The following is a 13469-nucleotide window of genomic DNA, read 5'->3' on the forward strand; positions in this document are numbered from 1 at the left end:
TGTGACTACATAGGCCTTGTGAGGTGCAGGGTCCTGTGATTACATAGGCCTTGTGAGGTGCAGCGTCCTGTGACTACATAGGCCTTGTGAGGTGCAGCGTCCTGTGACTACATAGGCCTTGTGAGGTGCAGGGTCCTGTGACTACATAGGCCTTGTGAGGTGCAGGGTCATGTGACTACATAGGCCTTATGAGGTGTGACAGCAGCAGAGAGAACACATTTATTAACATTGTACTGTACATGTCCCAGTATTATTTTAAGTCCCAAGGTAGGTATTTAAAATGTCATAAGGAGAGAATGGACACAGTGATGCACTTTTTTTGAATGACATTGTCATAGCTCTGAAACTGTCTGTCTTGTTAACGTTCCGTTAGTTATTGGTCAAGATTACTACTGCAAATGTGACTCCAATCGTTAAGATAAATGTACTTTAACTTGCTTATATTGGAGTCTACCTGTATCTGCATGTCTATACCTGTATCTGGGTCTGCATGGTCATGTCACATTGTCCACAGCCTTATTAATGTGCGGTTGTTGTGTTTTGCACCATTGGATGGCGCAGGGACGACCTATCAATGTTACAGACAAGTACCCCTCCCCTCCGTTCCAGAAGCTCCTCATTATGTTAACCAGTTCACCAATTAATTTATGGCTTTTTATTATTTAAGGCATCATCTGTCAAAGCCTTGTCCATTACACCACTCCTTTGAGGCATTCTCGGTTTGTTGCTTCCTTTTACTCCAAATGGGATGTTCTTTGCCTATATGTGTCTCTGGTTTCAAGATAGAAAGTCTGCAGACTAATGAGGCATGCAATCCCCTTCCACAATGTGGTTCAGCTATGAAGAACACCCAGTCTTTGTCTAAGCTAAGCTTTTGGTTTTTATGTCTTTTTACTGAGCCTTGTCACGTTCCAAGTCTGGGAGGGTGACTCGTGTCTCTGAAGAGGACCAGCGATTACCACAGCACTTCCACTAATTCACTTTCTGAGGGTTGTTACATAAATCATCTGGGTGGCTCTCATGTGCAGTGGGGTCCAACATGGCAACCGAAGGACCCACTGACAGATGGGATATGGCCCTGTCTGACTCAGCAGAACATAACTTATTTTCAAAATAGATGGACATCAAATGAGCACACGATACATTCATTAATTCAGATAGAACAATGGTCATGTCGTTTGGAGTTGAGTGAAGAGCAGGATTAGGGGTCAACTTTTTTCCAATTTACATTAGCTCTAATTACTTAATGTAGGACTTACAATAGGGCCATATATAGGGGGCACCATATAGATTTTTTCTGGTTTACATTCATTCATTTTGACTAAGTGTTGCAAGGCTTCCTAATTTACCAGGCTAAGCAGTTAGCTCGACAGTTGATTCAGATGAAACGCTGCCTGAGGTGAGGGGCAGTCTTTTTCAAGGCAGTGACTAGCTAGCCGTGTCTAGCTTCACTAGTACAATGAACCCATCCTGGACGAAAGGCGGATTCAAATATTTAAGATATTATTGATGACATGAAATAAGTTGAACAGGGACAATTCGGGAAACTATATACAATTTTGCACAACAGTATTTCCGAGTGACAGTTAGACAAAGTTATCACAAGCGAGCTATTCATTGAAATGTGTTGCTAGCTACCAGAGGACATGACTGAGAGCAATACTGAAGACGGCTGTTTTTAAAAAAAAAGGACGGATATCTGTCGGTCATCGATTCACAAAAATATAGGTTAGGCAGCAACGTTGAACCCTCTTTATAAGGTCGTTGGCAGCTAGCTACCTGAAGCTGACCTAACAAACTAACAGTTGCAAACGGACTTCATTGCCTTGGCTTAGACTAGTGGAGCTATGTATGATAGCTAGAGCTAGCTAATGAAATGTTACCAACCAACCCGAAACAGGGTGGACTACGGTCCGTAGCGCTTGCTTAACATTCGGGCTTCAAATGAAAATGGCTAGCAGTCGATCGCAAGATATCTAGCTAATGTTTTTCAGCAGCTAAGAAAAAAGGAATCAATTTCTCAAGTCTATCTAACGTAAAGATATCCATTGCTAGCCTAGCACGGTACACCCAAGAAAACCAGGCTGTCAATACAACGTCGGATGAATTTGTATTCTGTGCGGAGAGCGAGGAGAAGCGCCGCGCATCACGCAGGGTGAGGGAAACTGAGGCCGGGTGAGGGAAACTGAATCTAGCTAGCTAACGTTAGCTAGATATATAGATTACATTACATTAATTACTTTTTAATATAACATGCTATATGTCCATATTTGCCACGCATTGTATGCATACAAAATTAATTGCCTGAATTTGATATCCATGTGTGGTCACGAGGGAATTTAATAACCCATTTTTCGCTAACTAGCCTAGCTCTAGCAGTCTAGCTAGCCAACAGTCTCTGCAGGCAACGTTCATGGTGAGACAGTCTCTTCTATGGAAATATTTTCTGCTGTCTTAAGAAGATGATTTAGCTTAGCTCACATCCTGATCCGTCAAACAAACATTTTAATTGCATCGGTCGCTACTGTGAATTGACCGTGTGTGTTTGTCACTATTTGTTTTAATCGTAGCCCGATGCATTCAGATCTCAACAGGAAAGATGACTCAGAATGACAAAAGGATTTGCACGGTACGTTTATTTGTCTCCAGAGATTGAGTTGATAATCACTGGCCGCTGACATACTTGAACTCTTAAAACCATTCGTCTGTATCTGATATATGTGATTATGGGAGCAGAGAAAGAGATGATGCGATGGTGTTGTGCCATGGTATGGAGGCTTGATGCCATTGGCATCACGCACTAGCGCAGGTGTTTTAAATGACGTGATCATACTAGTATCACCTTTTGCAATTTGTAATTTAAATTGTGGTCTGCTTCTGTGACCAATATTGTCACTTAGAAGCTAGTGGAGCTGGAATTTGTAAAATATAGGTTGCAACGCCAAACCAGTAATACCCACAGAGAACGTAATAAATAAATAAAGCGATCGATGCAATTTCTTTATTTAATGTATCCCTTTTTCCTCCAGAAGCCTGGTGACCACTCCGTCCTTCCTTGAGGGATTCGGCTCCATGCTTTCTGGACACACACCAGTCGGGATGAGATAATCCAGCAGCACATGCCAGACAAGTTGTGACTCCTCAACTCTGAGTACATTTCCACAATTAAACATGACCACGCCGGCTCTTTTGCCTCTGTCAGGCCGTCGGATACCGACACTTTCGCCGGGCACCTCCTCCTTTCCACACCACAGGGCAACGTTGAGGCTCTCCGAGAAGTTTATCTTGCTCCTCATCCTCAGTGCCTTCATCACCCTATGCTTTGGAGCTTTCTTCTTCCTGCCGGACAACTCAAAACACAAGCGCTTTGATTTGGGCTTGGAGGACGTGCTGATCCCACACATTGAGGCTCCCAAGGCAGGAAAACACTCTGGAGGACAAGTCATACATGGGCAAGGGGGACATGATGAACACCGACACAGGTAAAGACCTTCTGACAACTTAACCGTGAGCTGTGCTTGTATGCGTTTGATGAAAAACAATATTGGGTCTTCATGTTCATTTTATGTTAAAGACTGCTTTTAGCCTTTTATATTCATGTTGCGTAGAAAAAGGGTACTAGAAAAGGGTTTGTCCTGATTTCACATCAATTGGTGTCCTCGGGCCATTCAAATAGTGTAAAACAGTTGAATTGGTTAAACCCCCTTGTCAGTATAAATATTGCCCACCCACACCATCAAATTGCTAGCTTTTCGATGGCGTGTAGATAAGCTAAATCAGTGTTTATGAAAGGTGGTTGTGGTGTGCGTGAGTCAGAGAAGTCAAGTGAGACAGCGAGCAATGCTCGCGAGTGACACAACGACACCTGTGACAATAGCATATTGCTCTCCCTTTCACAACACACACCATTGTAAGTTGTCCTAAATAACACTGGGGCTGTTATTCTCGGTTCTGTTGGTGTTCTGAATGGAGTTCCTACTCTACTGTTCTGATGGGGTACATACCAGACTCTTCTGTTGGGATGCTGGATGAAGTTCACACTGGAGAAGTGCTGAAGTGAGAATGCAGGAAGAGCACCTTCTAGCACCGTCAGATCTGAATACTGTTGAGGTGGCTAATTGAGAAATGATAATGGACATATTAGTAGGCTATTATAGGTGTGAACATTTGTTGAACCAGTGATGGGTCCAGAGATGTTTCTGACTGTTGCGATGCATAGCTAACCTGTTGCTGTCTCTAGTTTGTGGGTTAGGCTTATCACAGCTTGCCCCAATGCTCAACATCATTTTAGGGTACCAATGTCTGCCAATGTCTAATCAAACATTTTGTGCATTTGAGCATATTTAGATTGAAAGCAACATTTTTTTTTTTTTTTTCAGTTAGCTATTAGAGTAGAAATATATTTAAAAAAAATATGTTATAATTAATTTGTGAAAGGTAGCCTACATTTTGAGGCACGGATGTACTTTTGTGTTACCATACATCCCTAAAAAAACATTAGTATTTAATTTGTTGACAAATGGTTGGCCACAGATTAATGGGTGTGAGTGAGAGGACTGGAGGAGCTTTTCCTTTGTGGTGCTCACTCTGTAAGGGATACTGCATTGTTTACACTCTGCATTGTTTACACTCTGCATTGTTTACACTCTGCATTGTTTACTTCCCCTAGAGTCAGTGGTTTTTGCATTAAGGTGGGTAAAAGGTTGCCTGCCATCTCCATATGATGCCCCCCGCTTCCTGGAATGGGCTTTGAGAGCAGGCCTTACCCTAACCCTTCAATTAAGTTGGATCAAGGCCAGCATTTTTACATACTGCCTCAAATTAGACTTTAAAACCATGTTAGAGTAAACAGGATTAGCTGTGGTTGTGTTGGTCACAGATCGGAAATATCAAACTAAACATTTATACGTGTTTTGTTGAGTAAAACATTGTGTGAAAAGGACAGGCCAAGTTTGAACGGTCCCTGATCTGTTCCAGCTGAAATTACAGTCCCTGGGGAAAATAAGCAATATCTTAGACTTAAATTGTCCATAAATCCATGTATTCCTAATATTGTGTTTCAGGTGGGAGATAAGCCTAAATGCCATAGAAAGACTGCAGAAGCCAGGCTAGCTGTTTAGCTTAGCACATCTGGTCTAACCGAGTCATCTGAACTGGAGGGGGAGTTGATGTGTAGCACAGAGTAAGAAGTGAATCCTTTCCATGCTCAGGGTTTTGTGAGCTAGCCTCAACATGATTTCTCAATTGCTTCACTGCATCCTTGTTTGACTTGAGTGCGCCTCGGTTGAGTGAGAGCTTTGGTCAACTACAATATGTTAGATCAGTGGTTCTCAACCCTGTCCTCAGTGATCCCCTGTCCTGCACGTTTTAGATGTTTCCCTGCTCCAACACACCTGATTCAAATGAATGTTCGTTACCAGGCTTCTACAGAGCTAATAATAATAAGATAAGATAAGTCCCTGAGGGTTGAGAACCACTGTGTTAGATCCACACATTTAGGAAGCATTCAGATCCAGATGTTGGGCTCATCTCAAACGAGTATCATCGTTTGTTTGCCAAGTAAGTGTACACAAACAAGGAATTTGCTTTGGTGGGCAGGTGCATACAATAAACATATACAAGTATTAAAAGTGGCTGCAGATTTTAAATATAAAATATACCCAAAAATGGTATCCAGGTTTCTCCTCTGACCGCAGCGTTAGTCCTCTAACATGGTGGTTGGTTTACGTCAAAGCTACCACAGGAAACCTAACTGTGAGACTGTGGTTGAGTACAGCCACATGGCAAGGTAATTACACCCCCCAGTCAGGATCCCCATAATCATCTTTATTTTCATATTATCTGCAGGTAACCTCATCTCTTCTCTCCTTGACAGTTATTGTTAGTGAGAAGGCACATCAGAGCACTCATCCTCCCATATATCTAGACGCATTGCTCTGCCTCTGGATCCGCAGTTAAACATGACCCTGCTGTTTCTTCTGTGGTGACAGTGAGGCCAATGCATGTCAGGCAGATAGAACCAGCGCCAGAACACTTAACCATTCCTAACAGTAATATCCCCACTTATCATGCATACTCTGAAGCCCGCAACAAGAAAGCAATACAACGAGGGGTATCCTTTCACAAAGAGAAAAATTAAGAATAAATATGAGTACAGAGTACTGTTCGAAGTAATATGCTCCCTCTCCTGACCTTATCCTTCCTTATGAATATACCCATCCACATTCTGTACCTGGACCCAGCTTCCCATCCTACCATCCACCCTTATGTAGACTCAAACAGCACCCAGCTTCCCATCCTACCATCCACCCTTACCTAGACTCAAACAGCACTCAGCTTCCTATCCTACCATCCACCGACTACAAATACCTAGTCACCCTACCCCTTTACCACTCAGCCACCATGACACCAAACCACCCAGTCACCATGACAACAAGTCAACCTCTCATAACCATCTCCTTATTAACATGCTGTTGTCATCAGACCAGCTCCCACTTCCCCTCCTGTCTATCTGCTCTGTGTGTCTGGCCATTAATCCAGCAGCATGCTCACACACCAGGGTCTATTACATGAGATACAGTACATTCATGCTGAAGACCAGGTCTAGATAATGTCTTTCTGCAAATATACCATACCAGTGGTCAGCATATAAAACAAAATCCAGTATCATTTCTATAGCCCTTTGTACAAGCGGTGGCACATAAGGTGTCACAGTTGCCCACAAATAACTTGCCAACCAAAACCTAACTTGAAATGATATATTAATGTCTAAAAATACGTTTGTGGTTAAATGTTGAACCCCGTGGAATGAGATATGTCTTTAGTTATTCAGCTTGTAGATCCTCCCATAGTGGAATCTGCTATGGGTGAAGCTATGAAACCATATTACCCGTTTGTCTGTGTCACCATGCAATCTTTGTTGTATCCCTTGTACCTGTTTTGTTATTTGGTTTGCTGATATCTAAATATGGCCAAACTGCTGTGAGGGTGTCAGACACACACAGGATATATGTTACAGCCTTCAGCCATTGTAGTAAAGGCAGACCGTAACAGGATATACTGTCTAAGGACTTTGTGAAGCCATGCCACCATGAGTTCAGGTGAACAAAATCTGCACAGCTACAGGAGAGAGGATGTCATTACACACCCCACTGCCGTTCTTGCCTGACTCCTTTGACGCCAACTGGGTCATGAGAAAAGGAGGGCGGGAAGTCTATGATCACAATAGCTCCCAGAAACACAAAGAGGAGAAAGACAAAAGAAGTATCCGCTGGCAGCCATACCTTTAGCACCTGACTGTGCATCATTCAATACCATGAGTGGATTGGTCTCCGGAGAGCCCTCTCACTCAAACTGATGACGAGACAGAGAACCACCAGCCAGACAGAACTCCAAAGCCGTTTGGGCCTCACAGACCACATCTATCTGGGCTGTCAACCTCCAGTTGTGTAATGAACATGGTGCAGAGGTTTCCTTCCTATTTAATACACTTACTAGTTAAATCTTAGTTCTCTACTTAGCATTGTAGTCATATGTCAAATCTATTGGAACCAATGCTCTGGAAAAACATCAAAAACTTATGATGTGGACATTTCAGGTGCCATTCTAATCAAAACTCCTTTAATGGTGGTAAAAAGTAGACCCTGTGTATCCAGAAGACCTCATCTCGGTATGTAGATGGCTTAATATACACAAACCGTCCTCAAAGAGGGATATACTACTACTGTAGAAGTGTGTGATGTGTGGCCCTAGCTTCCCCAGCAGATTACTGATGGACACATGAACAGTGCCGATAGAATTTCTTTGGTTCCCATGCTTTGACTTCAGACAAGGTTTATGTTGAAGTGGTCAATTATCTGCATCCAGCACCTAGAGCAGTGAGGACATGATATGGGATACGGCCATGCTCCGTCGCACAAGGCTGCACAGCACTTATTGTTGGGAGTTTGGATGCCATTGTCTGAAATGGCAAATTGGAGACGGCGCTGCATGCAGACAGCTAGGCAGTCTGTACCAGACTCTGCCTTCCCAGTGAAAGAAGCCATGTTATCTCATCTCCAGCGGCTCCTCTACTTAGCACTCCAGAAACCCCAGGCCTCGATATGATAGAATCCCTGGCTTTATTCTCACACAAGCAGAGAGAATGAGCTCTGATCAAAGCCTAATGGCCATGTTGAATAGTAGGCTGTTTGCTCTCTCTTCAGTGAGTCTTTCTGCTCTAACTCAGAGCACTGACCTCGGAGAGGGAGAGAGAGGGAGATATGATGGTTGAAAGGCTACGCAGCCACTGAATTTCAGACAGAAGCCAACTATGGTTACGACATTCAGATTAGATTATTTTTGTGTGTGCGTGCACGCGCTTGTGTGTGTGTGTGACAGAGCGTGAGACGGTGTGTGTGAGAGGGGAAATCGAAATGAAGAGTAGAATGGATAGTGGCTAAAATAGTTCATATTAAATGTAATTATTTTAACATGGTCTTACTTTAATAATGACTCAGTGCTCCTCTCTCCCTAGCTTCTCAAATGTTCTAGTCACAGAAGGCCTGTTTTCCCTCCAAACCATGATTGGTCATTTAAGGAATTAAGTGCCAACTGTGACAAATGTGTTACCATGGCAACATTTAACCTCCGTAATTGTCTGTATTTTCATGGATCTGCGTACTTTCATAGGAGCTTTGCTATTACCATGACTGTTGACAATGAGCTTTGTTGCTACCATGACTGACACAATCACAGTGTAGAAAATGTAGGGGACCTCTGGAGAAGAGATTCCAGTGAGAGGCTAAGAAGAGGAGGAAGTGATTACCATACACAACTGGAAGGTCTAATCAAAGTGGTGGGGTGATTGGTCTGGTCTGCTTCACAAGCGACATGGCAGGCTTGATTGCTTGGGCCTGGTCTCATCTTTGTCAGGATAATGGAGCCAGGCAGGTGTTGACATGCTCTTAATTGCGTGTTTGACATTTTAAGTCCTGCATAAAATCATTGCTGCAGTTGAGTTCAGTGTGCAAGGAGCAAAGCAAGTGAAGGGAAGGGGAAGGTGTTTTTGGCCACATAAGACCAAGTTGGTGTCATTTCATTTAGTTTCTGGTGTTTCTGGTCACAGCTGTTAGAGCTGAGGTTTTGAGCTCTCATTTCACACTGCCATGCCTCCTCAAACATCAAGCTGTTAGTCACCCAACATCTCCATCCACATTTCACAGAAATATTCAACTGCAAGTTTAGTGTGGGCACTTACCTAGCATGCCCTTCAGTGGGTTGGGAGAGTGTATCGACTAATTCTAGAGAAAGAGGCTTTTGAATTTACTTTCAATGTTTGTTTGCAGACACTAGGTTGTCGTGTTTCTAGGTGGTTATGCAGCACACATCCATCTACCAGTGTGTTCATGCTCCCTCTGTGTCAACTCAGTAAGGTGATGTCGCATGCATCCTGTAACTCAGTAATCAACATGACCCCATTTAAGTTTTTTAAATGTATTAACTTATTTTATTTATTTCCATCCTCCTTTCCCAATGTATTATTCATCCTGTCTTTCCTCAGTAGACTCAATTCTGGAAGTCTTTTTTTCCCTGCTCTATTTTATTTCACTTGCTCGCTCGCTCTCTGTCCCTCTTCTTCCCTGTCACTCCTCCCACCGCTATGGTAGTCAGCTCAAGTTTTACTGTACTGTTTGTCAGTCAAGGCAGCAGCTGGTCTGATGTAGTCTGCCTCAAGCCAGGCTTCTCTCTGTTGTCTACCTCCTAGCACACTCGTCCCCATCTCATGCTCCAGTGTGTCTACATATCTCTGCTAAATGACTAAATGTAGATATCTGGGCCCCTCCAGCCAGAAGTAACTTTAGGAATGAATTAGATTATTGAAACGGTCTTAACAAGGAGGTGCATCAGAAGTCTGGACTAACAGATGACAGTGGTGTTGGCTACCTTTGCATAAAGGTGTTAAGCAATACCTACAGTTACAACATTGTAGTTGTATAAGAACTGCACTAGGGGTACGTGGATGGTGTGGATGCTAGCATGTTTTAGTAACACAACCTTCAACTGCAACTTTAGAACATCCGCATACCCTTTGTACCCCCCCCCCCCCCCCTGCTTAAATGTTTGTAATAAACTATACTGCTTAATACCGGTGAATTAAACCTGAAGCCTTCAGCGCTTTGCGCTTGTTCACGTATCTTTTCCTTTCTGCTGCTTCACTTCCTTGTTGCTACGTCTCTGTTGACTTCCTACTTCCTGTCTTGTGCTCTCCTGCAGGGAGGAAGAGGAGAGCCTGCGGGACAAGATCCGGGCGGACCACGAGCGAGCCCTGCAGGAGGCCAAGGAGAAGCTGCGCAAGACCCGTGAGGAGCTGCAGGCGGAGATCCAGACGGAGAAGAACAAGGTGGCGGAGGACCTGAAGAAGAAGGACGGGCCCAAACCCCTGCCGCCTGTGCCCATGCCCAAGGTGGTGGGGGTCAACGACGGAGACCCCGCGGAGCCCGACGTCAAGGAGAAACGAGACAAGATCCGAGAGGTAGGATGGACGCAGTTCTGTGTAGATGTAGTTGATGTGAATTTGTAAAAACTCACTCCTCAAGTATGTATACAGTATACCCGTGCCAGCGAATATCTAGCTTTTTGTTGGTGTAGCTGGTCCTGAGGTTGAGGACCAGTGAGGGAAAGAATCGGAAGGACTGCCTAGCAGCCCGATGACCCATGCTAAATAAGGATGGGCGTACTAAATCTGTTTTTTTGAACATTCAAAATCCACCCCTTAAGCAGATAGAAATTTTGAGAAACTGACTAAAGAACAGTACATTGATGCTTCATAGTTTCCAAACAGCTAAATGACAACATCATAACCACACCAAAAATCCCCAAATCTATTAGCAATTTCTCAATGGGTGTATATATATATCTCAATTTACCACAAGATTTTGCATTACAAATGGGTAATTTGCTAAGAATATAATTTTTCCCTTCATTAGGATTGTAATTCTTTTGATGTTACAAACACTATCCCCTCCAGTCTAAATATCTTTCAGGTGTTTTATTGAATGAAACCTAAATACGCTCACAGCTGTAAATACTTGATCAGCGTGGGTACTTGGCTCAATAGATAGCAATTTAGACATTCAATTTGCATTATAATAGCAATTTCAACCGTATAATTTGCATAACAAATGTTGATTATTTATAAATACTTTACTCAGAACAAATTTAAAAGTTTGTTTAAATGTACCCATGCCTTCGTTTTCTCACAGCTCTAAAACTTTTAACAAATGGTATTATTAGTTTAAATGCTAACCCCCATTTAAATAATGTTATGTTCAGAGTACTCGTGCTCATATGTTGCTAGATAGCAACAGTGAGTTTTCAGACGCTCACAATGGAGACAACGCCAACCCAACACCCTGCCCATTCATTCTTTTGTAATTATCTCTGTTTGAGCACCACTTATTGTGCATTTGGCCAGCCCCCTCTGCAAATCTGCTTTTTCTAAGAAAATGTACCCAACTAAGAACATGGTGCTGTTTGTCTTATTCTGAAGTCTGTCATAGCCAGGGGATTCTGGGCTCTGGGATGTGCATAGTAACCGGCATCAGTCAGTTTGACCTTCTTCCATAAGCTTTCACCTAGTTCTCAGGACACAGGACATCGGCATTCATTAGCATTTGCTATGAGATTAAGTGGATCTTAGCAAGGATTTGTTGTGTGCAGGGCACTGTGTCTTTAAAGTTTGGTTAAATCAATAGCTTAAGCAGGTCTTTAACAGGGATGTCAATGGAGGCACCACAGATATGTGAAGTCCTGTGAAAGATATCTTAGGTGGAGAGGCCCAACACCTAGTCATCTTTTCCATCTCCCCTTTTCTTTGCATACAAACATAGCAGATGGGCCTGCATGACAAATAAATGCTGCTTCGCCACACACGGTGCGGTCCGTGTCAGAGCACATGTCCATGTGTGGAACCCCCCGTGGTCCGTGGGCTGCTGCCATGGAAGCAAGGCTTTTCTCTCATGCTGTTCACACACTTTTATTGGTAAAGGATAATACATCCTCCAGCAATGGATTAGCACTTTGTTTATTCCGGTGATTATTGCTGTGCCGTGTTGCGATCCTGCATTTCTTGAGGCTTTGACCGCTTGATATTTGGTGTAATTGACACAATGCCATTTTTATCTTGTGGATCTCTGGTGAGGGTTGAATTGGTGATTTGTTTCTGAGACGGAGAATGCCAGTGAGGTGGACCTTTTCTGTTGTTGGATTCACTTTGCCTACGATAAGCAGGGAGTGAAACTGTAGTTTCATGAATACAAAGATGTAAAGTCACTGTGCAGGCCGCAGCCCACAATCTCCAGTCCAGCCATTGATCCATTTCTACCTTAAATAGCTTCTGTTGCTAGTAGATAATGGTGTTACTTAATTACTGTTGCAAAATCTGAGTAGGAAAGCTGCCATCACTAGCCTGTGGTCTTTTTATTAAGCTGTACACTACTGTGGATTGCTCAATGTGAACATACACTAGGCATGTGTAAGTTATGAGGTGTGAAGGTCTCGGCAAGCTGTAGACAGACGTGGTGTGTTACAGTTAGCACTAGAAAGCATTGCGGAGAGTACCTTCAACTCAAGGTTTTTCCTCATTTCAATAAAAACCACTTCAGAAGAAGAATATAGTAACCCTTTTGATGAAACGGGGCGTAAGCAGCCCTGATAAGTGTTTGTGTGTGTGTGTGTCCTCCATTAGGGCATGTTGGATCTTGGTAAGCAGTGGAGTGTATATCATTGGTCACACTCCTGTGTGATCTGCAGAGGCCGGTAGTGGGTGTGCAATGCCGGCATGGTTGAGGGGCAGTGACCACAGCGACCAGTATATTAGCATAGTCAAGACTAAGCATATATAGCACATGGAGGTGTTCAGAAGAAACCATGAGGGATTTAAATAGCTATATGTGCCTGGAGTGACCATATGTTACTATGGAGAAGGTGTATCATTGGTTGTTATCTGTTTGGACCGCATGCCAAAAGTTGTTTCTGGATTCCTTCACTGTCATACTAGACTTCTTTTAGGGGGGGATTTATTACCCTCTCTGCCTGTATCCGGTGAATGTATTTACAGCGGGTTGCAAATCTAGTGTCACATTTTCACTGTTCTCGTACGTCTTCTGAAGGGCTGTACTTTAGTCCTCATGTGATCCATCCATGAGGGGGACGGGGTTTAGGGGGTAATTCGAATAAATCAAATTGACTACGGAGGTTGCCAAGGGGAACACATAACTCTAGCCACACCTTCCCAAATCTCTAAAGCGTCTGGAAAGGCCCCTCACTTAAGGTAGTCCGATTTTTCAACTATGACAGTACGGCAGGGTAACAATCTTGGTCCCCGCGGGTGTGACTCCCAGGGACTAATGAATATTATGCAGCAGGCTGACTTAATGGTGGGCTGGTGACAGCAGGAGAGCAGAGGACAGACTGGCTCTGCTTCCCTC

At 43.4% G+C, this 13469-nt stretch overlaps 1 protein-coding gene across 8 annotated transcripts in view; it reads left to right on the forward strand.

Annotated features, from left to right (window-relative positions):
• Nucleotides 1–1066: 1066 nt before the first annotated feature.
• The window catches only part of man1a2 (mannosidase, alpha, class 1A, member 2), a 40561-nt gene continuing 28158 nt past the window's right edge, over nt 1067–13469 (forward strand). Inside the window, exons 1-5 of one of the 8 annotated variants that reach the window (XM_084688142.1) lie at nt 1067–2175; nt 2366–2416; nt 2571–2629; nt 3030–3482; nt 10255–10513. In XM_084688142.1, the coding sequence (XP_084544268.1) occupies nt 3172–3482; nt 10255–10513 (570 nt within the window). In that variant the 5' untranslated portion in view covers nt 1067–2175; nt 2366–2416; nt 2571–2629; nt 3030–3171. Of the gene's footprint in view, nt 2630–3029; nt 3483–10254; nt 10514–13469 lie in introns of all 8 variants that reach the window. The other 7 variants (XM_084688143.1, XM_084688148.1, XM_084688147.1 and 4 more) reach the window with 7 other exon arrangements.

This window comes from Hypomesus nipponensis, chromosome 23, assembly GCF_054491055.1.
Source record: "Hypomesus nipponensis isolate SF chromosome 23, ASM5449105v1, whole genome shotgun sequence".
Lineage (NCBI taxonomy): Eukaryota > Metazoa > Chordata > Actinopteri > Osmeriformes > Osmeridae > Hypomesus > Hypomesus nipponensis.